This window comes from Mauremys mutica, chromosome 2 (assembly GCF_020497125.1).
Source record: "Mauremys mutica isolate MM-2020 ecotype Southern chromosome 2, ASM2049712v1, whole genome shotgun sequence".
Classification (NCBI taxonomy): domain Eukaryota; kingdom Metazoa; phylum Chordata; order Testudines; family Geoemydidae; genus Mauremys; species Mauremys mutica.
In genome coordinates this window covers 18,872,630-18,898,946 of record NC_059073.1, presented here as the reverse complement: position 1 = coordinate 18,898,946, position 26,317 = coordinate 18,872,630, and the positions used below count along the sequence as shown (strand labels likewise).

The 26,317-nt window shown below is 46.4% G+C and overlaps 1 protein-coding gene across 1 annotated transcript in view; it reads left to right on the top strand.

The window, feature by feature from the left end:
- The window catches only part of TG (thyroglobulin), a 218,067-nt gene extending 198,835 nt beyond the window's left edge, over positions 1 to 19,232 (top strand). The window contains exons 46-48 of the mRNA XM_045008289.1: positions 15,285 to 15,425; positions 16,261 to 16,455; positions 18,862 to 19,232. Of these exons, the coding sequence (XP_044864224.1) occupies positions 15,285 to 15,425; positions 16,261 to 16,455; positions 18,862 to 18,979 (454 nt within the window). The 3' untranslated portion in view covers positions 18,980 to 19,232. The remainder of the gene's footprint in view (positions 1 to 15,284; positions 15,426 to 16,260; positions 16,456 to 18,861) is intronic.
- The last annotated feature ends 7,085 nt before the right edge of the window (positions 19,233 to 26,317 follow it).

The window sequence follows — 26,317 nt, the reverse complement described above, 5'->3', positions numbered from 1 at the left end:
TTCATTTGAATACACTATTCCTAAACACAGTTTCTCATAATTTAGCTACCTCTATAGATTTCCCTGGTAATTGGAAATTTTTCCATAAATCTCTGAATACATTTTTACAGCTATATTTTTCCCTATTTCCCCAGCTTTACTTCAAGCCATGAGAAGTTCAAATTTGCCCCTGTGTCTAGTTTTTACATCTTGAGCCTATCTCTAGTATATGGAAATGTTTGAGACAGGGAAGCTGCATATGACATGACTCAACTTTATTGACTTGCAGAGTGTTTTGTACAAGCTGTGATAATTTCACATGGAGGAGAGGAAGGAGGGCCCAGTGGTTAGGAGCTCCTCTGGGACTTGAGAGAGGCAGGTTTGATTCCCTGCTCTACTATAGACTTCGTGTGTGACGTTGGGCAGAGTCGCTTAGCCTCCCTGTGTCGCAGTTCAGTTCTCCATCTATAAAATATAGACAAAAGCACTTCCCTACCTCACAGAGGTGTTGTAAGGATAAATACATTAAACATTGTCATGTGATCAGGTCCAACAGTACTGGGGACCATATAAGTACCCAAGTTCCATAGATAGATACTGTGAAGATGGCTGTTCCCAAACAGGTTGTTGCACAATACAATGATCCCTGCATGTCTTCTAGTTCCTGCTCTACCATGGACTCAAAACTCAAGTGTCCTGCTACATATGCCTTGATACTTTACACCAGGCCTGCACAACTCGCAAAGCGGCGAGGGCCACATTCCTCCAAAGAAAACAGCTGAGGGCCGAAACCTCCCAGCCCGAGGAAACACCCCGTCCCAGGGCCGCCCAGCCCTGCGGAAACAAACCCTCCTTCCCCAGCGCCGCCCCACCAAAACAGCTGTGGGCCAAAAGGGAAGGTTGGGGGTGGGGAGGTGATACTTTATTTTAAATCAACCAGGGGCTCCCAGCTGAAGAGGTGGCTGGGAGCCCTCAGAGTCAAATTAAAGGGCTGGAGGCTCCGGCGGCTGGGGGAACCCGGCAGGGCCGGCTCTAGGTTTTTTGCTGTCCCAAGCAAAAAAAAATTTGGCTGTCCCCCTTCCCAGCCCTGGGCTCCCCCGGTACCCTCCTGCTGCCCCAGTCCTGGGCTCTCCCCCCACCCACACCCCCTGTCACCCCAGCACTGGGCTTCCCCCTTTCCTCCCCACCAGTGCCCTCCCTCCACCCTGCTGCTGCCCCAGCCCTGGGCTCCCCCCCACCAGTGCCCCCCACAAACCTCCTGCCTCCCCAGCCCTGGGTCACTGGTAACTCGCTCCCAGGGCGGGTCATTCAGCCGGAATTTTGGATGTGCACAGAACACAGACAGGATTGGTTCCCATATGGTTACAGAGCTGCAGTAAAGTGGAACAATTTTCAGCTTGTGTGATTGGAGGATATCTGGATGCATATTATAAGACTGTCCTCCATAAATGAGGAAAAGTTGAGGTGCCTTTACTATTCTTTTGTTCCACTCTTTCTTTCTATGGGGAATTTGCCAATGCAGTATCACTGTCTTCCTTTCAAACAAACAAAAAGGCAATGGCTGTTGAAAATAGCAATTCCAGTCCTAATAAGCATTTCTTGCTCAATTTTATCCTACTTTTTCTACAGCAAGTTACAGTGGGTCAGTATATTTGATTTGGGAGAAATGAAGTAAAAGCTGCCCAAACCGAGCTTGAGCACTCCTGAATTTTGAGGTGTTCAAATCTGGAAGGCAGGTGCTGGGGGTGGGAGAGGGCTGTGGGCTCCATGGGGGAGCATGGCAGCAACTGTCTGGAGCTGCACTGAGCCAGACACGTTGGAGAAGGGGTAGGAGGTTCCGGGGGGCAGTCAAGGGACAGGGAGCAGAGGGGGTTGGATGGGGCAGAGGTTCGGAGGGGCAGTCACGGGACAGGAAGCAATTGGATAGGCATGGGAGTCCAGGAGGTTTATCAGGGGAAAGGTAGGGGGTGGGGTCCTGGGGGGAAGTTGGGTGGGGTCTCAGGAGGGGGCAGTTGGGGACAACGAGAAGGGAGGCTTAGATAGGGGCTGGGGTCCCAAGGGGCAGTTAGGGGCAGGGGTCTCGGGAAGGGGTAATCGGGGGACAAGGACCAGTGGTGCTTAGATAGGGGGTGGAGGTCCTGGGGGGCAGTGGGGCAGAGGTCTGGGGAGGGGGCAATCAGTGGCCAGGGGCTGGGATTCAAAGGGCTCTGGGCTGCTGGCAGCCGCGGGGAGCCCTGAGCCCTTTAAATCCCAGCCGCGGCTGCGGCTGGGATTTAAAAGGCTCTGGGCTCCCCTCGGCTGCAGGCAGCCGAGAGCCCTCTGATTCCCGGCAGCGGCTGGGATTTAAAAGGCTCTGGGCTCCCCACGGCTGCAGGCAGCCCAGAGCCCTCTGATTCCTGGCCGCGGCTGGGATTTAGAGAACTCTGGTCTCCCTGCCCATGCGGGCAGCCCAGAGCCCTCTGATTCCCGGCCGCGGCTGGGATTTAAAAGGCTCTGGGCTCCCCGCGGCTGCAGGCAGCCGAGAGCCCTCTGATTCCCGGCCGCGGCTGGGATTTAAAAGGCTCTGGGCTCCCCAAGGCTGTAGGCAGCCGAGAGCTCTCTGACTCCCGGCTGCGGCTGAGATTTAAAGGGCTCTGGTCTCCCTGCCCCTGCGGGCAGCCCAGAGCCCTCTGACTCCCAGCCGCGGCTGGGATTTAAAGGGCTCTGGTCTCCCTGCCCCTGCGGGCAGCGCAGAGCCCTTTGAATCCCGGCCCCGGCTGGGATTTAAAAGGCTCTGGGCTCCCAGCAGCTGCAGGCAGCCCAGAGCCCTCTGATTCCCGGCCGCGGCTGGGATTTAAAGGGCTCTGGTCTCCCTGCCCCTGCGGGCAGCCCAGAGCCCTCTGACTCCCGGCCGCGGCTGGGATTTAAAGGGCTCTGGTCTCCCTGCCCCTGCGGGCAGCGCAGAGCCCTTTGAATCCCGGCCCCGGCTGAGATTTAAAGGGCTCTGGGCTCCCTGCTCCTGCAGGCAGCCCAGAGCCCTTTGATTCCCTGCCGCGGCTGGGATTCAAAGGGCTCTGGACTGCCCGCAGAGCGCCGTGTGGGGGGGATTTAGAATCCCCCGGCGGACCGCACCGTGAGGCTCTGCGGGCCACATGTTGTGCAGGCCTGCTTTACACATACCTTGTGCATATATATCACAGTCTAACATGTTGCAAGTTCTGTGTGTCAGCCACTGTAACACGCAGTATAGTTGTATCCGTGTCAGTCCCAGGATATTAGAGAGACAAGGTAGGTGAGATAATATCTTTTATTGGTCCAATAAAAGGTACTACCTGGTCCACTGTAAGTCATTTGGGCTCCCAAAACTTTTTAGAGTTAATTAATAAATAACTGCAGAAGGCTAGAAGCATTAAAATATAGAGATGATGGTAAAAAGAGAACTTTGTCTTGCATTAGAATGTTGTTGATATATATCTATGCACACATAGTGTGTGCTATGTTGTTTTATACGTACACAAATACACGGATATAGATGGAAAGAGCAGTCGACACGTCTGTTTATTATATATGTGCAGAATTACAGGAAACCATTAACTGAAGGTTCTGAAATAACAAAGTGGAACTTGCAGTGGGTGAACTAATATCACTATCCATATGGTAAAATTCTCTCAGCTTGGCGTGACACTGTGTCTGTCTGTTTTAGTCTTCAGTTTCTATTTGAGTAAGGAAAATAATGCATAGCCAACTCCTGCATTAATGATCTGCAGCAAAAACATATAACACAGATGACATTTTTTTTACCCTCTGCAGAAGACTTAAAGCCTTAGAGTAAACATTGGTTCTAAACAATGCAGCAAGAATGTGGCTGCTCAGCACTGGTTGTTTTTACAGTGTAGAAATTCAGGATATAATTTTAGTTACAGGAAAACGGCGACAGGATAAGTACACTGTGACCACAATGATTCTGTTTGTTTGGTTTTGTAAATAGTACCGATAATGACAAAGAAGCTATTCATTAACCCTTTAGACCAGGGGTAGGCAACCTATGGCACGAGTGCCGAAGGCAGCACGCAAGCTGATTTTCAGTGGTACTCACACTGCCCAGGTCCTGGCCACTGGTCCGGGGGGCTCTGCATTTTAATTTAATTTTAAATGAAGCTTCTTAAGCATTTTAAAAACCTTATATATTATAGACTTATAGAAAGAGACCTTCTAAAAACGTTAAAATGTATTACCGTCACACGGACATTAAATCAGAGTGACTAAATGAAGACTCGGCACAGCACTTCTGAAAGGTTGCCGACCCCTGCTTTAGGCTGTTTCTGTATAACCCCAGATGTGATCTGGCTTGTTAATGATTCATTAAGTGGCACTGCTCTGACTGAATTATTACTATAGCAAAGCCCCAACATGGTTTTCAGGCCCACTGTGCAGCCGGAGGTGCTGTCTTTTAGATGATGTATAAAAATCAAGGTCCTTCTCACTTAAAGGGCCAGATAATGAGCTGCTGTTAATCGATGTAATTCCAGTAAAGTCAGTGGAGCTACATTGATTTATGCTAAGTGAGGAGCTATCGCACAGTCAGTAAAACTTCCATAATAGTTCTTGCAAGAGTAATTGTTGTTAACCTTGACGTTCTGCCCAAATTCCTGTCTCAGTAGTTGCATTCTGCTTACTTTCTGTAACTTTAGTTGGGGTGCTGTAATCTTCACTTCTGTACTGTTGCTGTGCGCTGTGGAGCAGCTGCCACGTACTCACGGTTGGCTGCATTTCAGTAGCAGGAGATAGGATACCCATAAATAAAAGGGATGGGAAGAGTTCTTCATTCAGATTCAGTTTGGATGTGAATCTACTCAGCTATGAAGTATATTGGTTTTCTGATTAATAACGATAATACAAATGTTGGCGGTAAAACGTACCAATAATATGGCAGAATAAAAACAGACATTCTATATTTATACTTCAAGAAATGTATTTAATTAATTAATGATCCCTGATGGGACCATTATAATGATCTAATCTGACCTGCATAACAGGCCCAGAGAACCTCAGCCTAACTATTATTGTTCAGGTGCACTCAGCAGCCTACCATGTTGAGTCCCATTGTGTTAGGCACTGTACGAGGAAATTGCTTCTAAGAATTTACGTATCTACAAGACAAGGCTTAACATGTGGATGAGACAAACAAGTGGATTAAGATGGTGGGCAGGGGGACGTGGTAACAAATACTGGAAGATGTGTGGAGTTCTGAGCCAAGCAGGATCAGTAATCAGAGTATACATTTACACTTGCTAAGGTCTTGTCACTTTTCCCTCTGAAATCCTCTAAAATCTGCTACTTTCTCTCCACCGCTTCCGCTAAAACTTGGTTTTCTTCCCCTTGGACTATTATAATCTACTCTGCTCAAACCTCACTTCTCTTCTATCCATCCCATATGCTTCCGCTAAAATAATCTTCCTTTCCCGCTTATCTAATCATGTCACATCTCCTCAAGTCTCTTTGCTGATTCTCTGATATCCAGCCTACTGGTCCAAATATAATCTTTTTTCTAACATTTCTTCCTTTAGGGGGGTCATGTTCAGATTTGGGGGCCTCATTACTCAGCAGATCCAGCTGCTAATCCCAGCCGGGCTGGGGAGGGACAGGACTTCCTCTTTCCCTGCATGGGCCACTCCTGGGGCTGTCTCAGACCCACCTCTGGGAACCTCCCCTGGCCGCAGGAAGCTCTGTGGCTGATGACTGGGAGCCCAGCCCTGAAGGCAGCGTCGCAGCCAGCAGCAGCACAGAAGTGAGGGTGGCATGGTACAGGGGAGTTATCACTTTTGTGGGGGAAGGGCCAGCCTTATGGGTGGGCAACCACCCATGGTACTGTAGTAAGGGTGGCTCTGGGGTCCCCAGACACACACATGCAGCCAGCCCAAGGCCCCTTTTGCCTCTTTAACCCCACAAGAGCTAGACCCGGAGCCAGGGAGGGGCAGGGCTGAGGGCACCCCAGCCGAGGACTCCTACGTGTGCTGGGCTCCTACTGTGTGCCAGACTCCACGGTCCCACCTCTGGGAACCTCCCCTGGCTCCAGCAAGCTGCTGCTGACAGTGGCGCAGAAGTAAGGGTGGCAATACCGTACCATGCCACCCTGACTTCTGCACTGCTGCTGGCGATGGCACTGCCTTCAGAGCTGGGCTCCCAGCCAGCAGCCACCACTCTCCAGCTGCCCAGCTCGGAAGGTAACACCAGCACAGAAGTAAAGGTTGCAATCCCACAACCCTCCCCGCCGCCCCCTCCAAGAGCCAGATTTCATGGGGGAGACCAGATTTCACAGTCTGTGATGCATTTTTCACAGCCATGAATTTGATAGGGCCATGCTGATGGACAGGGAAGACATCAGCAGCAGTCTAGTGTCACAGCAACAACAAGCTAGAAGTCTTGGGGGGACCAAAAAATGCAAAAGTATCATTTGAAACTACACACATCAACCAAAGGGCCAAGTTCTCAGGCATTCAGTTTCCATAAGTGCAGTTTGGCATTTGGAATCCACATTTTGGATTGCACAAAATGCGTCCACCTTCCCAGCCCTTTATTGGCGCTCCGGCCCTCAGAGTCTGTGTCAGTTGCCAGGTGCATGCTTGGCCTGGATGGATGTCTTTCTAAATACATTCTCGAGCTGAACCACGTTGGACTGGGTTTAATGCAGGAATTACTGGATAAGATTCCATGGCCTATGTTATGCAGCAGTTCAGACTAGATCGGGGTGGGCAAACTATGACCCGCGGGCTGGATCCGGCCCCTCAGGGCTTTGGATCTGGCCCACGGGATTGCCACCTGTGTGACGCGGCTGGCACCACATCCCTATGGCCCCTAGGAATCGTGGCCAACGGGAGCTTCGGGTGTGGAACCCACAGGCGAGGGCAGTGTGTGGAGCTCTCTGCCCCCCCGCCCCAGGGGCCACAGGAACGTGTACCATGTGATGCAGGCTGCTTCCTGGAGCAGTGCGGGCTGGCGCCAGGGCAGGCTCCCTGCCCTGAGCCCCCTGCCTGCACCCCAATGCCTTGCCACACCCCGCACCCCTCCTGCACCCCAACCCCCTGCCCTGAGCCCCTGCCTGCACCCCAACCCCATCCCGCACCCCTCCTGCACCCCAACCCCCTGCCCTGAGCTCCCACCACACCCCGCACCCCTCCTGCATCCCCAACCCCCTGCCCTGAGCCCCTGCCTGCACCCCACCCCCCTGCCCTGAGCTCCCACCACACCCCGCACCCCTCCTGCACCCCAACCCCCTGCTCTGAGCCCCCTCCTGCACTCCACACCCCTCCCTGCACCACTGCCCTGAGCCCGCTCCCACAATGTGCACCCTCTCCTGCACCCCAACCCCCTGCCCTGAGCCCCTGCCTGCACCCCATCCCGCATCCATCCTGCAGCTCAACCCCCTGCCCTGAGCTCCCACCACACCCCGCACCGCTCCTGCACCCCAACCCCCTGCTCTGAGCCCCCTCCTGCACTCCACACCCCTCCTGCACCACTGCCCTGAGCCCGCTCCCACAATGTGCACCCTCTCCTGCACCCCAACCCCCTGCCCTGAGCCCCTGCCTGCACCCCATCCCGCATCCATCCTGCAGCTCAACCCCCTGCCCTGAGCTCCCACCACACCCCGCACCGCTCCTGCACCCCGACCCCCTTCCCTGGGCTCTTTTTTACACCCCCACCCCTCCTCTGCCTCAACCCCTTGCCCTGAGCCCCTTCCTGCACACCACACCCCTCCCACACCCCACACTCCCTCAAGCACCCCAGCGCCCTGCCTCAACTCTACATTCATGGCCCTGCCAACAATTTCCCCACCCAGATGTGGCCCTCTGGCCAAAAAGTTTGCCCACCCCTGGACTAGATGATCACAATGGCCCCTTCTGGCATTAAAATCTAATCACATAAACATTCACATTCTTAACTTGGACCACTGTTCCCATTAGCTGACATCTGTTTGATTCAATTTGTCCATCCCTAATGTACAGTTGAAATAGTATACAGTGATTGAATCATATGAAAATACCCAAGAAAGGTCAGGCAGTCTTGCAACTCAAATGTATCCGCGTGGGCCTGTTTAGTACAAAGGGTGACCGTTTTATGCCAGTAGGAATTGTCATTCCTGTAAGTTTTTTCCATACGTTCCAATTTTCCTTAAAGAAACCAAGAGAAATGTTTTTCTCTTTTATCTATTCTGCCAACTGTCTGAAAGGATTATGTAATATGTGGAGACGCAAGGAGCCAAATGTATCCCTGGAGGCTATGAGGTCGCACCTGGGAGTAATTTGGCCGATTATGCTACTATAAATGTCTAGCTATTTCTTTTCTTCTTTGTCTGCAGCCAAATAGGATCTTCTTCACTAGGCGGTTTGGTTTTATTTTTTTGTTAGTCATAAGGATGAACATAGAAATACAAACAAAACGCTTAAATTGCTGGAAGATTGCTCCTTTTCTAGAAGATTGGTGCTGCCAGGGTCATCACCAGACACTGATTCTTTCTCTGTAAATCTATCAGTATTCATTCAAAGGGAATTTAGACGTCTGTACAAAGAAGTGAATTTATCATTTCCGATAGTTCTAGAGAAAAGAATTCTGGATTTGTACCATTTGATCTGATTTTCAAAGGATTGTGCAAATGTGTGATCCATTATGTACAAATGAAATTTGGAATCATAGTCTTCAGCTATACATCTGGCTCCATTAAAGTCACTTGGAGTTTTGTTGTTGATCTCATCGAGGCCTGGATTTCACCCATGTTGTTCTGTCAAATCGGTCTGAAAGTGTTACCTTCTAACCATAAATAACCTGTGATTTTTTTCTAAACACATAGGCTTGCTATGGCTACTGCTAAGTGGCAATCAAAATCTAGTGCCTTGGGCATGAAGCTAGAAACCAGGAACTCTGAATTCTGGTCTCAGCTCTGACACGGACTCCCTCTGTAGCCTGGGGTGAAGCCACTTAAAATTCCATTCTTCTGTTACAAAGGACTATGTAAAAATGATACTTTTTTACTCCCCAGATCTACATCTGATGACTTCAATGACTAGTATAAGTCTTAGTACATTGCTTTACTCCTGTTAGCCCCACCACAGCCAAGAGACAGTGCAGGGTTCTATTTTTTCTTGTGCATCAACAGGGTTGTTTACTGAATTCCAATTAGAGGTCCAGTTGCACCTATGCAAATCAGCTGATGGGAGTGAGTCTGCACACATCACGGAGGGATTAATTTGGCCTGCAGAATGTGATGATACAAGAGGAGATAAGAACCTAGCTTGATGCTGAGATCCCCAGGCTGGCAGTTAAATCTGCTGAGGCTAATGCTCTATCTACACTTAGACCCAGGCCCGGCTCCAGCGTTTTTGCTGCCCCAAGCGGCGGGGGGTGAGAGGGCGGGGAAAGAAGCCGTGATTGGCACTTCTACCGCCACCTCCGAGAGGGACCCACCACCAAAGAGCCGGACGTGCCGCCCCAAGCACCTGCTTGCTGCACTGGTGCCTGGAGCCGGCCCTGCTTAGACCGCTACAGTGGCACAGCTCTACTGCTGCAGCTGTACTACTGTAGGGCTTCAGTGTAGATACGCCCCCCAGTGACCAGAGAGGTTCTCTCATCGCTGTAGTTAATCCATCTCCCCAAAGAATTCTTCCATCCACCTAGTGCTGTCTACGCTGGGGGTTAGGTTGGCTTAACTATGTGGCTCAGGGGTGTGAATTTTTCCCACCCTTGAGTGACATAGCTGGGTTGATCTAATTTTCCAAGAGAGGCCAGCCCTAACAATCCATCACCTCTTTTAGTAGTTGTTATGGTGGCACTGCCCACTGGGATGTGCATAGGTCTGGCTGGATACCACACGGCATTGCAGGATTTTGCTCAATGTCTGCAGCCAAAACCAAGGCAGGGTTGAAGATCATACCAAGTCTAAGGGCTGGTCTACACTAGGGGTGTGGGGGAGATCGATCTAAGTCGAAGTATCTTAGTTTGACTTACCTGGCCGTCCTCACGGTGGCTAGTCGACTGCCGCTGCTCCCCCATCGACGCTGCTTACTCCTCCTGCTGAGGTGGAGTATGGGCGTCGATTCGTGGATTGGTTTATCACGTCTAGACGAGACGCGATAAATCGATCCCCGATAGATCGATTACTACCTGCCGATCCGGACGTACCCTAAGCTTCTCCAAATCAGCTGCTGTTCCATGTTTGCCTCAAACGTCTCGTCGGACTCTCTCATTGCTTTGCATTTCCCCCACCCAGGTCCTACCACACTCACTACCCAAAAGAGCAAGTTCAAAACCATGTAGAAGCAGGGGACTTTTATTGCCTATAAATTACTTAATGCCATATCAGGAAACCTGGGTCAAGCTCTTCACACGGATTAAGATGGAATGAATTTTGGGGAGAGGATATCAACTAAATTCCATCCACACATTATCTGAGCTACGGCACTCCCCAACCTCACCCCCGGTTTAAATCCCCATGTATTTGTTCCCGTTGTGTAGTTATGAATAAGAATTTAACAACGCAAAATGGAATGGAAACACGGCTAGACGTGTCTTTCCTGTTATAAGTCATATAGCTTAGACTACTCTAAGTCTATTCTGTTAATAGTTATCTCTGCCTTTCAAGGAGGACAATATTAATCATCATTGTTCAATGCAGTCAAAAAGACATTTTGCAAATAAGCATCCCTTTGGTGAGTTTGCTAATGACCTAGGTTTAGTTTAACTAAGTTATTTCCCTGCTTTGTCAGTAGTTCTCACTAAAGAATTATAGTTATCTTGTTATTTTCAACTTTAGAATGATTGCAAAACAGTTTAAAATTTATTGCCTTTGAATTGCAACATTGATTTATATTGGATTATATCTTTGTCTGATCGAGTTTTTTTTAAAGAAACCAAAAAAATGTCATAAAACCAACTGAAAAGTAGAAGAATATGTGACTCAGAATGTTGTAAGATTAGCTCAAATTGTTAGATAATAGGCTTAAGGAACATTTGATGGAGAGTAACAAAAGAGAAGGGTTCCATTTGAGAGTCCATCATTCATCTAAAATTCAAACCACTGTACAATCCAAAACTGATTTTCTAGGGTGAAATAATGAACTAGATACAGGACATGGATAAATTTCAGAATTATCTGCATATCAGCTCAGGGGAAATAATACAGAATGAGTCAGAATTTGAATGGACAACAACAGTTGTATGTGTAGCTAAGATCCTGCTCAAAGAAACTATTGTGGTCTGTTGCATCTCACACTCCTGTTCTAATTGTGTGTCCTGAGTAGGGCTGGACAGAAAACAAGAACTCTGCTTCATGAAGAATTCTGAAGTTTTGACATTTGTTTTTGTTCCACACATGAGAATGAAAACTAGATTTTTTAGCATTTGCAAGAGACTGAGACCCCCATCCCTGAATACGCACTAATGCAGTGATTAGTACGCTCACCTGTGATGTGAGAGATCTAGCTTCAAGTCCCCGCCCAAGGCTATTCTGGGGCTCACTCGCTCGCTCTTTTCAGAAATTCCATTCTGGATTCAAGGACAATTTTGCCAAAGCCAATATATTTGGAGTCAATGGGCATTTTCAGAGGAAAATTATATTTCATTGAAAAATCCCCAACCAGTTCTACTTCTGAACTATCCACCTGACTCTGCCACTGAATTACTGGTTGACCTTGGGGAATTATCTTAGTGCCAGATTGTGCCAGCTGGCTTTACGTATATTGAGTAGTGCCCAACTCTGGGAGTTCTTCCACTGAAATCAAGCACTGAGCAAAGTACAGTTCAATACAGATGGTACAATACAGTCCTTAGCTTCTCTGTGGCTCAGTTTAGCAATCTGTAAAGCAGCTACCCTATCTCATAAGAGAGGTATCACGCTGAGTCAATTCATGTTTGGAAAATGCTTTGAGATCCTTGACTGAAAAGTGCTATACATAGTAATATTACTGGGTGAAATCCTGGCCCTGTTGAACCCAGTGGCAAAGCTCCCATGACTTCAGTAGAGCCAGGATTTCACGCATTACCTATATCATTACAATTAACTCTCTTCAGCAGAGGTTTGTTAATATAACTGGTGTATTGCTTTAAAAGAGGTTTCTTTAGATGGTGCTGTTTTATGAACAGTAGTTTGGAGGGGGATATATTTTAATTTGAATGTCTGCACCTAAAAACATATTATTTAAAAGTCCCATTTACTGTTGGTCTTTACGGTGTGTCCTTCCTAAAGACACCCACCAAATCACCCCCCACTGGGCTCTGAACCTCCCCACTTAGAATCAGGATGGAAGCAGGCCAGTTAAGAGCTAATGTGGGGAGCCCTCTGCAAAAGGGGGAGTGTTGTGAGGGAAGTGACAGCAAAGAAATACTCCCTGGAAGAACTAATGAATTAATTACAGGGAAACTATAGACAGGTTGTTACAGACACTCAGCTTCCCGCTTCCCTTGTACTGCAGAGGGAGTCAGTGGCTGCTTCAGGTGCTTCTCTTAGCGGCTGATCTCCTGTCTGTTCAGAGCTCCTGCTGGACCCCAGGTCATTCACGATCTCTTAGCACTCTAGTGCTCCTAGCAATCTCTAGTCAGGGCCGCCCAGAGGATTCAGGGGGCCTGGGGCAGAGCAGGGGAGCTGCGGCGCTTGTACTCACCTGGCGGTCTGGGTCTCTGGTGGCATTTCGGCGGCGGGGGGCCCTTCAGTCGCTCTGTGTCTTTGGCAGCACTGAAGGGCCCCCCACCGCCGAAGACCCGGACTGCCACCGGGTCAGGGCTCGCGGGGCATTTCGGCGGCGGGGGGCCCTTCAGTCGCTCCGCATCTTTGGCAGCACTGAAGGGCCCTCTGCCACCGAAGATCTGGACTGCCACCAGGCCAGGGCTCACGGGGCCCCTGCGGGGCCCGGGACCTGGGGCAAATTGCCCCACTTGCCTCCCCCCTCTGGGTGGCCCTGTCTCTAGTGCTTTGCACTCAGATCCAGTGGTGATGAGTGGCAATACAAACCCTTGGGGAAGATTTTTGCCCATGGGAGAGAGAAGCTCCACAGATATTTGCTGCCTGGTCATCTGGGGGACACACTCACACTCCCTCCCCTTCAACCTTGTCTTTTCTTCCCTGACCTCTTAATGCTGACACCCACTGGCCAAAGAGCAGTACTGTCAGACAAGAACAATAAACAACATCCTACTTACCGGTAGTTATGTTCATAGAAGTATGTTTAACAAGCTCTTAAACTGCGATCTAACTCCATATCTATAACTACTAGTGCAGAGAACATCATCTCATTGTGTGAGAGGCCTCGGGGAACAACCTGCCTGTTTTCTGTTGAGACACAATTTCATCCCTGGAGTAACTCCATTAAATGGATGAATTTGCCCTTTAACTACCTCATCACTGATTTGATGGAAGCCATTATATTCCAAACAGACTCTTTTTCTTAAACATAACGGCTCCTTTAAGTACCTACTACTTTGGCCACAGCACTGATGCCAAACATTGCTAGAAATGTAGAAGGCCAAGCAAGTTATTCTTAAAGCAGAATTATTAAACTCTAATCGTGCTTCATCCTTTATAAACATTTGGAGAAGAAAAATATGCTTTAATCTAGTGTCGGGCCTATTTTTTTAGTGAAAAATCTGTAAATAATTCTGTTTCCAGATGCTAAGTATTATTGAGGTTTTATGATAGGACTAAGGAAAATAAGAGCAAAGATGTGTTTCATTTAGTAGGATGGGTGGATGTTTTTTGAAATAGAGAATTTGGAGACAGAGTAGCACCACCTTCCCTCTGACCCTGGCCTATAAGAGAGTCATCTTCCATTCAGTCTGCCTGCCTAGGGTGGTTTGAAATGCAAGCCTTGTTCCAGGGGAGGCAGCATCTGGGACTTATCAATGCTGCAGCACTTTATGTCCATAAATAAAGTAGTTTCAGTTGTGTCCCCAGCTACTGCTTTTGATAGCAACTGTGTGCAGCCACTCACAGATAGAATCTTGCTGAGTGGCTCTAGGTTTTATTCATCCCAGACTTGCTCCAAAATCCATTGCTGCGGACTGCCTTGATGTTAACAATATTTGACCAAGACAGAGTATGGAAAAGGACATCTCTGATTTGTGACCCACAGTTCTGTGTTGAGCACAATTCTGTTACCGCTTTACTAGAAGATTACTTCTGCTGAGCAACCTATTTTGGTTGGTCTCCTGATATACTAGTACATATTCCAAACTATTAGGTCCTGGAAGTCTGGCATCATCCTGCCTGCCCAGAGTTCTGTTGCTGCTGGAACACTCCATGTTGCATGCAGGAATCAATCCACTGCAGTAAAAGAGAGTTGCAGATGCCTACTCTGACCGACAGCGGTATCTACAGCATGTTTGCTAGGCTACCATTCAGAATTTAAGGAGAACTTGGCTGCAGGGATCAACTCCCCTCTCCTCACCCCAACCAGAGAAACTAGAATAAAACTATGTTTAAAAGAAATTTGCATAAACATCCCCAGGCTTGTCTACACAAACAGCGCCCAGCAAGCTGGGATGCAAAGCTACCTCCCACTAGCCTGCTGCATGCTAGCTGGGCATGTGGACCCTGCTTCCATGCACTAACAGTTCCCTGGTAGTGCACTTTGACCCGCTTTCAGAGGAAGTAGATCAAAATGCACCAGGGAACTGTTTAGTGCGGCATCAGGGTCTAGTTACTGTGCGGCAGGCAGGCTAGTGCAAGGTAGATTTACACCCCAGGTTCCCCACAGAGAAACTGTATTGGAATCCAAAGACCCAACAAATGGAATCCTGGCTCTACTGAAATCAAAAGCAAAACTCCCGTTGACGTCAGTAGGGCCAGGATTTCATCCCAAGTCTCTGAAATAAACAAAGATTCTTCTTCCATCATTAATGCCACAGTCCATGTCACCCTTCCTTTTGGTTTCTCCTCTTTGAGCTTTGTTTTGGAAGAGGCCTGGTGACACAGCAGGTCGAATATTATTGAACATTTAAGTAACAGCCAAGTGCTTTCTTTTTGTTTTGTTTTTTGTTCCTTCTGCCATTTCTTATCTGCAGCCTTAATTCAGCAAATTTTTGTCTTCCTTTTTTCCACCACTCCCTCTTATAGCACATTCCCCCAGACTCCTGAATGAATCTGTTGTAAATTCTCTTTGCTTCCACTTCCTCGTTTGTGTATATTTATGGCCTGTTTTCAGAAGAGTTGAACACTATCTTAATATTTTTTAATGATTTGAAAAATTTAATATGATGTTTAATTTTATTTTTTTTTATTCTGCCCACCCCCCAAAGTAAATGGATGGGGGGGTCATTACTTTTTTTGTATGTGTATTTTTCAGTTCAGGCCTGGAGCTGTTGCCTGATGTTCAGTACGCCTTTGGACTGCCGTTCCACCCACAGTATGAAGAACAATTTACTCTGGAAGAAAAGAGCCTTTCCTTAAAAATAATGCAGTATATAGGCAACTTCATAAAATCTGGGTAAGTGAGTGACCTTAAAGTACTATCTACTATCTTGTGGGGTGGGGGTATATATTCAAAAGCAAATTTAGGGTGCAGTTCTCCCCTTATTCAAATAGTCTCCAGTCACAGGAGTAGGATCTAGATAGATGTGTAAGGTTTCGGCCAGTAATGTTAGAAGGCTGTGGCCAAACCTGAATGCATAAAATAGTCAGTCACCTACATAAAAATAGCCTGACTTTTAGCAGTGCTGAGCATGCACAAATTCCATTCAAATAAATGGGAGCGACTGGTGACTAAATCCAGTTTTAGGAGTTTAACTTTAGGCAGCCACATCTGACTATAGAACCATAGGGTTAGAAGGGACCACAAGGGTCATTTTGGCCTGGAGTCCTCTTTTAGAAGCACAGGAAGTAGCGGCGCAAGCTTTGTCACACCACTCTGTGAATATTCCTCTGCACTAGTCAGGTGGGCCCATTCTGTGTGTGAGAAATATTAGTGAGATGCTTGTGTGGGGTCTTCACTTGGAAACTGCCACTTTCTGTGCCCCTTTTGAGAGTTTCAGAGGATGGTCTTGAGTCTGAAGCCTGCTGAGGTGGCCAGTGAACATGCTAGCCCTGATGGTGTTTGTGTGATGCATGTTTTGTCCAGTACGAACTGATCATAGATCACCAAATACTATCAGATGACCGTGCCTAACATTTTTGCTAACCAGGCTTGAATTTGACCCAGTGACCCAGAAGTGAAAAGTTCCGGTCCCTTGAGCCAGCCAATCCCCATCATACACTGTGCAGATTATAAACTGGTGATGTTTATGCCATTGTTTTCTAGTAATCTTTTCTATTTCTTCATTCAGAAATCCGAACTATCCTCATAACTTCTCAAGAAAATTAACTGGAGCTGTGTCCCCGTGGCCCATGTTCCTGTCACATGCTAATGGTGATAACTATAAGGAATTCACTGTTTCCTTGCCAAATCGCAAAGGACTGAAAAGAGCAGAATGTTCCTTCTGGTCTGATTATATCAAAACACTCAAAGCTTCTACTGGTAAGTAGATAATATTCTGTCACTTAATAGGGCTTGAAGCCTCTGTTTAAAGTCCTGTCCATGCTATGGCCCTATCTACACCATAATTCCCTTTGTGCTAGCAAATAGTTTTCACAGATTGCCTCTGCTAATGTGGTTGTGCTGATCAGTGTGGTAATGGGATAATTTTTCTTAAAACTTATTTTTAAAACTTCTCTTGAGACTGCAGAAGAGGGACTAAAGTTGAAACTATGTCAACAACAACTGCATTGAGCACATTGTCCCTCATCTCCCATCATATGGTCTACAATAAAGGTTTATTATAATAGTTACAAGAAAAAAATCCTTGTCCACATTTATCAGAGAAAACATAGCAAAGCCCTGTGTGCAACCATTGCTGGTGTGTTGTGAAAGTGAAACGTATGGAACATCACCATCTTTCAACTAATGGGAGATGTTCAGATACTACAGTGATGAGGGTCATATGTGTGGGCGGGTGCATAGATAGGTGGGGAAGGTAGGAGTTTGGGGTAACCTCTCCATAGGTAAGGTTGTAACCAGGCTTCCATTCTAAATCCAATTTTGCCTGCCTCGCTCCTTCCAAAATCTTCAAACCAGAGTCATTTCCCCATCAAATTTCACATGTATGGTCTAGAAGGAGAGAACACAATTTTTCTGGCCAAACTGGAGGTGAATTGGCCAAATCATTGGCCATAGGTGATCATAAACCAACAAATGGGGTGTAATTAGCTTGTAGATCACTTTTCATGCTTCTTTGCTACTTTTACTTCCTCCCCCAAAATGATGTATCTTAGAAATGTCAAATTAGCAGTAATCAGTGTTTCTTCGGCAATATCTAGAGCTTGATCCTGCAAGGCTCTGAGTGCTCCTGTCAGGTGTTCCCATCTCCCACTGAAGTCAGTGCTCAGTGCCTTCTAGAATCAAGCCTCCAGCATATAGAATTAGCTGAAAATTTGTAGTTGCATGTATTTAAAGTTATTCACGGCTGGATTAGAAATGGCTGAGCATATACACAGCTGAGCTGCTCTCCGTAATTTCACTTCCATGAAATAAATCTGAAATAATATAAAAAGTTCTCCACCTTGAAATAGGTGTTTCATTATCTGACCCAGACCATAGCACTGGGCAATGGAACATTTGTGTTTATAGTTAGCATATATTTGGAATAAATGTGTCTTATTGTCTTTACTTGAAGATAATTTATTGACACTCTTTCTATAAATAGTGGAAAGGATTATTTCATTACTAGCATTGCCATTGGCAAGATATTGAGAAGATTCTGAGTCTATTTCATTGTTAATGACTTGTAACCAAAGCTGTATGAACGCTTCCAAGTTTGGTTTGAAACTGGTTTGCAAACTGTGTAGGTAGGGAACAGTTCAAATGGGGTCAGGCAGATCACAGAATTTGAAATGGTGTCTGTTTCAACAAAATGAGTTTTCTGGGTTGAATTTCATAGTGAGCCCACACATATATTTTGTGTTCAGGTTCGTGATTGCTCCCATGGGTTTGCACGGGGTTCACCAAAACCAGAAGTGAGACGTGCGTAATGGAAAGTACTATATGGCCTTTTCCAGTGCCCATGTTACTAACTTGAAATTAACCGCAAACAATAGCCATGGAATGTTTGTGGGTATCCAGGGATAGTTGCAAGGGCTTCAAATTCCATCTGCATGACCGGGTCAATTCCACTGACTAACACTACGATCCTGCACAGGAAACTTCCCCCTCCTGCACAATAGGTAGATTTGAGGGCTCTCAGACTACAGCAAAAATGTTCACCTAAAGCTTTGAGAGACAGTTTGGAGCCATAGCAGAGATGTAATGAACCACCCCTAGTTTTGTGAGCAGATCAGACGTGGTTCAAGACTGACTGAGAGAATTTCCGGAGTTAGTCAAACATGTTGTACTACTTCTTCTGTTTTCACCATTTTGTTTGACAAATCCTTTGAACAACAGGTTCCATTAGTATGAGGCAAGCATGTGGTGTCAGCGCACCAGAATGTCAAGCATGTGAGCACATGCCAGCTAAGCTACACTGGGGGGGGAAGCAAAAACAACTTTTTATAATCTTCTTGAGGCAACCTCCACTTCTGACACAGGAGGGTCAAGACTGCACCACAGAATTACTGCAAATTAAGGTTTACATTCCAGTGACAGTTACTTAGAGCATGTTAACACCTTGATCATTAATTTTATCATTAAGCAATCTGTAATTTCTGCAATGCAGTCTGTGTGTGGGCTGCTAAATGCAAATTAGCTGACTGGGAAGTTTACATCTGCATAAAAATGTTGTTATTAAAATATCATCGATGAAGCATTTTGCTCTTAGCCCACTGTGTTCAAATGCTGCATCAATGAAAAAATATTGCATTTATTTTAATCCTATGTATATTGTGGTTTCAGGCAGAACAGCTAATGGAGAGCAATCTCTGGAAAGCAGTCCCAGTGAAGAACCAGGTGTAGCATTTAATTCTGAAGACACACAGAGCCAGTCCGTGGAAGACAAGGTGGCTTACAGCAAATAGAATGTCACACTGCATTTTAGATTGGTTAATCATGTCACTGTACATCTGTGTGACAGTGTCACGGAATACAGGCACAGTTGTTTCCATTACTGCAGTACCTTTCCGATCATGAAAGCTTAAGTTAGATGCAGCAACATTCCGTGTAAATACATGTGCATTATTAAGTGAAACACAGCAAAGTAGTCTGCCAGCAATAATTTTAAGCCAAAAGAAACTGTATTTTGTGATGTAAGACCAGTGTGCAATAAAACTGCAAAAAACAAACAAAAAAACCTAAAAGTCAGAATTTGTTACTTGCAACCCTAAAAAAGTCATTTAGTCAATGAAAGGAAACCTAATGCGGGATGGACTGCTAGTAGCAGTGCCACGTACAAGGTCAGCATTTATACCAGAGCACCAAGAAGTCTGCAAAATAGACAAACTGACTGGGTATCTGTGTCCCTTTGGGGTCACCAAGGGGTACAGGGTGAATTGCTACCACTTCTTACGGTGCGAAGGAGCCTTATCCGTGCCCACTGGGGGAAAGTCACCCAAAGCCACTGGCTGCTGGCAACACGAGCAGCTCACTCTGGTCTCAGCAAGCCCTGCCCTTTCCCTATGCAGGCCAGCCATTTGCATACCCCAACCATTAGGCTCCCTAAGTAACTCCTTGGGGCAGAGCAGAGGTAACTTGTTGCTAAATCTATGGAGAGAGTTGGCTCCCGGAGTTATGCTCTGGCCCCAGGTTACAAGTCCCAACTTGTCTGCACACCCCATTTTGTACACTCAAGTGCCCGGTCCCTTGACTTCATAGTGCGCACACATTTGCTGCCTCCGTGGAAGCCCTGCCTCCCAGTTCACTAGGTTCACCTCCGTTCACACAGCACTTGATTGTTCCTTTAGAAAAAAAACACATAGACGTTCATCTCATAGATTCCTAGATGTTAAGGTCAGAAGGGACCATCTAGTCTGACTTGCTGCACATTGCAGGTCACAGAACCTCACCCACCCACTCCTGTACTAGACCCCTAAGCTCTGGTTTAGTTACTGAAGTCCTCAGATCATGATTTAAAGTCTTCAAGTCACAGAGAATCCACCATTTAAAGCTGCAAGTGACCCGTGCCTCATGCTGCAGAGGAAGGTGAAACCCCCCCAGGGTCTCTGCCAATCTGACCCAGGGCAAAATTCCTTCCCGACCCCAAATATGGCAGCCAGTTGGACCCTGAGCATGTCGGCAAGACCAACCAGCCAGACACCTGGGAAAGAATTCTCTGTAGTAACTCAGAGCCCTCCCCTTTAAGTGCCCCATCACTGGCCATTGGGGATATTTGTTGCTAGCAGTCACAGATGGGCCACAAGCCATTGACAAAGATTCAAAAATAGAAGCAAGTCGAAGGATTGGAAACATATGCTTATAGATGTAAGAAACATAAAACACAGTCTAGAGCCTACCTATATGAACAAATCTCTTTCCTGTCTGATAAGGTATTTCTCACCCATACATCGCTTGTCCAGCAGAGAGAGCTGGGATCCACTTTCCACGAGACAGTCCCACTGACAGAGTGTTGCCGCCAAAATGGGTGCCGTCTTGTGCCCTTCTTTCTCCTATTATACAGTTCCAGACTTTGTCTCACTTCATAACCTGGGTTTTGTGTTAACTTCAGTTCACCCCAATGGTCGCCCTATCTAAGATCTGTCTTGGGTTCTTTTATGCTTTGTAAAGATCTAAGCCTGTCCATTGTCTAGGCTGTCAACCCTCAGCTGGGCCGGTTCAAAAAATGTCAGTTGTTCTAACTCTGGATTGAGTTAGCTGTGAGAACCACCCCGACCTTGGAGATCAGTTTCACTTCCAGGAGCTTTGGAACACCATGTTCTACATGTTACATAACTCTTAAAAGGATTTCTGCACATACATCCGACAGTAACCATAACAACCAGTGAGTGCTCAGCTTTAGGCAAAGACCACACATGGTTCCCTTCAGTGAAATACCGTGAAGATGGCGATCACAGGAGAAACACGCCTGTCTGGGCATGGTTAGGCAAATCCCTGAGCATAGACTTGTAACTTGGTACTGCCCGTCTGTTGCCACCATCGGATGCTTAGGCCACAGTATTGCATCTGATTTTGTTTTCTTTTTTCTTACTCATCCCATTACAAGCTGCCAGTAGGAATGTGATCCTGATGTGGCACATTGTAGAAAAGCAGGAAACTTGCAAACAGCAAGTTTATACTAAAAAATGGAGGTCCAAGAATAATGAAGTGATATAAGCATTGCCAGAGTATGTTGTGGGTGGGAATCAAGAGGTATGCACACAGAGATTCAGAGATTCCACAGCCAGAAGACACAATTGTGATAAATCTAGTCTGACCCACTGTAGAACTTCCCCCAAAGAATTCCTCAAGCGTATCACTTCCTAGAAGAGCCAATTGTGATTTAAAAATTGTCAATGATGGAAAATCCACCATGACCTGTTCATTATTCATTATTTTCACTGTTAAAAAAATGTATGCCTTAATTCTAGTCTGAATTTGAATAGCTTCAACTTCCAGCCATTCAATCATGTTACCTCTTTCTCTGCAAGATCGAAGAGCCCATTATTAAATATTTGATCCCCATGTAGGTATCTATAGAAGATGTGAACATGTATCTACTATAGGTACACAGATCTATCACACGTAAGTAATACAGTACACTGTCTTATTGGAAATTGGGTAAAATCCTAGCTTATTGAAGTCAATGGCAAAACTCCCATTGACTCCAAAAAGGCCCAAGTTTCACCAGTGGTGTTGAAATGCATTAATAAAATTATCCATGAAGTTTTGTTTGCTGGCTGGGACTTTAGCCAGTGAATGAGCAATTAGAGCCATCTGCGTGGATCTAGGTTTCCAAAGATTTTACTGAGGACAGCAATTCACTATACAGCACTCCTGGATTCGAGATTAACATCCTGCTCAATAAGCAGTCAAAACAATAACAGAGGAATCAAAAGATTTATTGCCTAAAGATATAAGAAAAAGATACAAAGCTAGGGAAATGAGGTCATCATTTCTCTGTCTCGCTTTTATGGTGAGTGGCTAAATCATGAGAATGAAAAAGATTAGAAAACTTAAAAATATGAAACCCCAGATCTTAATTTTATAGCTCAGCCAAACATGCTCTGTTAACAGTGATTATGCATCCGAAGAAGTGAGTTTTAGCTCACGAAAGCTCATGCTAAAATAAATTTGTTAGTCTTTAAGGTGCCACAAGTACTCCTGTTTTTTTTGCGGATACAGACTAACACGGCTGCTACTCTGAAACCAGTGATTATGGAGACATCAGTAGTGACTTGATGGTTGTGATTAGATTTAATTTTTTGCTTCAAGTGTGATCTGGGAAATGTATCACGTAAAGATTTAATTGTTTAAGATTGTCCACTTAATCTCAAGTAATCCCATATTATAGTGGGCGTGAGTGGGAAGATCTGCTCCATATTTATATTAGATACTCGTCACCAATGTGGTTGATCCAGAGCTAAGCTTCAGTAGTTCATTATAACAAGAGGCGAGTTTAAATGAAAGCAGGTCCTTCCAGCTCTCTCACATGATTTCCAGTACTGTGACCTTTGTTTTTGTGTGACATGACTCTAGATATCAAAGATTTAAAGGACTCTTATTGCAAGTGACAGTCTTGTTATTGGACAATACCAGCCAACAAAATGACTATTTCTTTCTATTTTTTTTCCACTAAACAAATATGCAGTGACTTGTCTGAAATTTATTCAGTCCAAGTTTCACTTTGTATGGTGATCCTCCAGGTTCTCATTCCAGAGATATGAGACACCATCTCCCAGGCCAACTCTCATCCCAGCCACCCACTGCTTGGTTCTCAAAATGTTTAAATTCTGCAGACCACCAGGGAGATGCCTGTGGAGCAATGGTGACCTAGGGACTGTTGTTTGAGAACTTCTGCTGCATGCAGATCGTGTAGTACCACCTCCAGACTCAAATCATCACTTTGGAGAATAATGGTCCTTGGGAACGAAACAAAACACATTTGACAGCTGAGCCAACATTCCATAACTCCTGCTAAATAAAAAAGGATTCAAAAATGAGAAGGATAATGCATGGGCATCACAGTAGTGAAAAAAATGCTTAATATGCAAATCTACAAAATCACAAATATATTCTAAATGCAAGCCAGTAATGTTCTTTATCCAGTGTATATGTTGGCTTATTTCATAGTCTCATTTTGGAATGAACAATTCTCCTAAACTTAAATAATCTCAATTTCTTTTTAATACTCAAATCAACTAATAAAACATCTCAAAATAAACACCCACAAAATTCCAGAAAGAAAAATGTCATATAATGCTCATCCTTGTTCTACTCATGTGCACTTTGTAACACAGTCAACCCACTGTATTCAGCACCACAACATCATTAAATACAGCTACAATGTACAAAAGTGGACTGTTCTTATAAAACCTCACAATCACACCCAGCAACAGAACCACTAATCAGCTTCATTTGTGGCTAGTTACCAGACAACAACCTGAAGAAGAACTCTGTGTAGCTCGAAAGCTTGGCCCTTCCGCCAACAGACGTTGGTCCAATCAAAGATATTAGTTGACTTACCTTGCCTCGGACAACCAACGTGACAGGATCCAGTAATGAACTTGTTTTGTGAATAAGTTAGTAAATCGTTTTTCCCCCCCACTATTTGCCCAACTCTAGCATGAGTCAAAATGCTGGGTCCAACTCCCCTCTGCTCCCTGTGGGAAGTTTGGATTTAGATGCAAATGCCACAGCTTGAGCTCCAACCCTTCCAATCACAGTCTTATCGACCATGCATGTTTGATCCGTACCCCAGACCTGATTTCTGGCCAGGCCTCCTGAGGTAACAGGCTCAACCTTCCATTTGGTAGAAAGGCCTCCTGTAAGTATCAGATTTTGTAAAGCTTCTCAACATCATTAGTGGCTGAGTGCCCAAAAAATACTCTACATACACTGGATGAAATTAATCAGTCCTATCATGCGCCAAACATGAGCCCCGTACTCCCCTTCTGTGTCTCCTTCTCCTTTCCATGTCCCACTGCTATGCCACTCAGTTCCCTGTGCCCCTCCATGTCCCCATCCCTATCCATCCGTCATGCCTCTCTTTTGCCCTCTGGTCCTTTCCCAGGGAGTGGATGAGTGCAGTTTCATGCCACTTCACCAAATACACCACCCACTCCATTTCCCTCCCAGTCTTCTACCCCCACCCCATGTCCCCTTTTCCATTCCCACCTAGACTTTTGAGCCCAAACACATTGAAGTCAGGATGAACATTACCATTGACTGGTATGGCAGCAGAAATGGTCCTATTGTTTCCAGTCTTTAAGAGTATGTCTACATGGCAAAAAAAAACAACAACAACCCAACCCCCCACAGTAGCACGTCTCAGAGCGCACGTCTCCAGAATCAGGCTTGTGCTACGGCAGTGCAGACATTCCAACTCAAGCTGGAGCCTGGGCTCTGAAACCCACCTCCCTTGCCAGGTTTCAGAGCCTGAGCTCCATCCCGAGCCAGAATGTCCACACAGCTAATTTTAGTGCCATAGTGTGAGCCCAAGTCTGTAGACTCTCTGCCATGGGGGGGGATGGTTTTGCCAGATAAATGTACCCATGGATAGTACAGTGTAGCTCATTACTGTAGTGGTAGGGAAATGTATCACGTAAATGTATCACTGATTTTGCCCCCACCCGCACCCCCAGGAGGAGCAGTGTAGACGGGCCAGACTCACCCCTGCGGCGCCTCCTGCTGGTGACTCTGGGAATTAGCTCTGTTCCAGCACTGGAGCGCCCTCTGCAGGCCGGTGATCCATCTGTCCTCTGGCCCCTGTGTCCCTCCCTGGACCCGGTGCCCTTTTACATGGGGGTGCTGCCCCCTGGCAGTAACCCCTTTCTCTCAGGGAACCCCCACCCTCTATCCCCACCTTGCCTCAGTGTATGACTACTGCCAGTCATTGTTTAGCCCCACATCCTGGGGCAGACTGCAATATCAGCCTATTCATCACTGGCAAGGAGGGTTTGGACCTGCTGCTTTGGCCTACCCCTGGGCTGCCCTCTGCAACTCCCAGTACCTGTTAGGCCAATGCTAGGCCGCAGTCTGGGGCTTTCCAGGCTGGAGCTCCCCAGCTCCTCAGCCTGTCCCCAGCCCTGCTCCCCTCAGGTACTTTGTCTGTAGCTCCCTGCAGCCAGGCCCTTCTCCCTCTTCAGGCAGAGGAAGACTGCCTGCCTCTGGCTTCCCTGGCCTTTTATAGGGGCCAGCTGTGGCCTGATTGGGCTGTGGCCCAGCTGCAGCCACTTCCCCAATCAGCCCAGCTTTTAGAGCAGCAGCTCTCGAGCCCTGCCAGGCCGCTTTTAAACCCCTCAGGGCAGGAGCAGGGTTCCACTCTGCTACAAGCAGTAATTAACTCCACAGTAGCACAAGTGAAATCAGTGGCAGAGCATGGAGCATAAGCTATTACTTCACCTGAGTAGTCGAGATCATCAGATTTCAATTTGAAATTGATCAGAGACTAAAACACTGCACAGGCATAACATGACCAGAAAAGAAAAAACAACTACAACTTATCAAAAGTGAAAACTGCCTTGAAACTTACCCCGCTCCCCCTGAAAAAATTCACCTCTCAGTTGACCCCCCAACTATGAGAAATTTCATCTGAAGAGCATATTTGACAGACAAGTTATCCAGGCTTTGGGTACATGACGCTGGGTTGTATCTGCATTTTAAGTTGTTGACTATTAAGGCGTGGCACATCCTGTGATACATTTGTATGGAAGATGCTAGGCAACGGTAAAGCATATTGGGAAAGATTCTATTCTAGAAAGCCAGCAAAGGTGCTGATTTCTTTCCCTGGGCCAAATGGCAGCTGTAATTGCTGTAGCTGAAATTGCTTCCCTTGTAGATGCTCTCCAGCAATTGTACTGTACTAAAGACAACCTCAGTATCCTTTGTAATGTACATAGCAGAGACTTACGCAGTAGTAACTGTGGCGGTATGTGCCACTGCTCTCCCACCATCCCTGCTCCTCCCCACTGGCAACATAATGAAAAGCAAACGTAATCACAGAGAACCTTTTGAGCAGAGAGCCAGTGTCAAAGCAGGGATCCCAAAAAAAGATTTAAGATGCAGACAGAGAGAGAACCCAGTTTAAAAAAAGAGTTAAAGATTAACCAACAACTTTAACTTTTTTTTTTATTTCCATGGCGTTGATTTCATGCAAAACCCAGATGATCCGACTCCCTGGACATACACGCTTGATTCCTCTTTAGTGACACCCAGTCATACTGATGTGAGCGCCACCTCCCAGTTTTCTAGCTGCCTCACTCCAG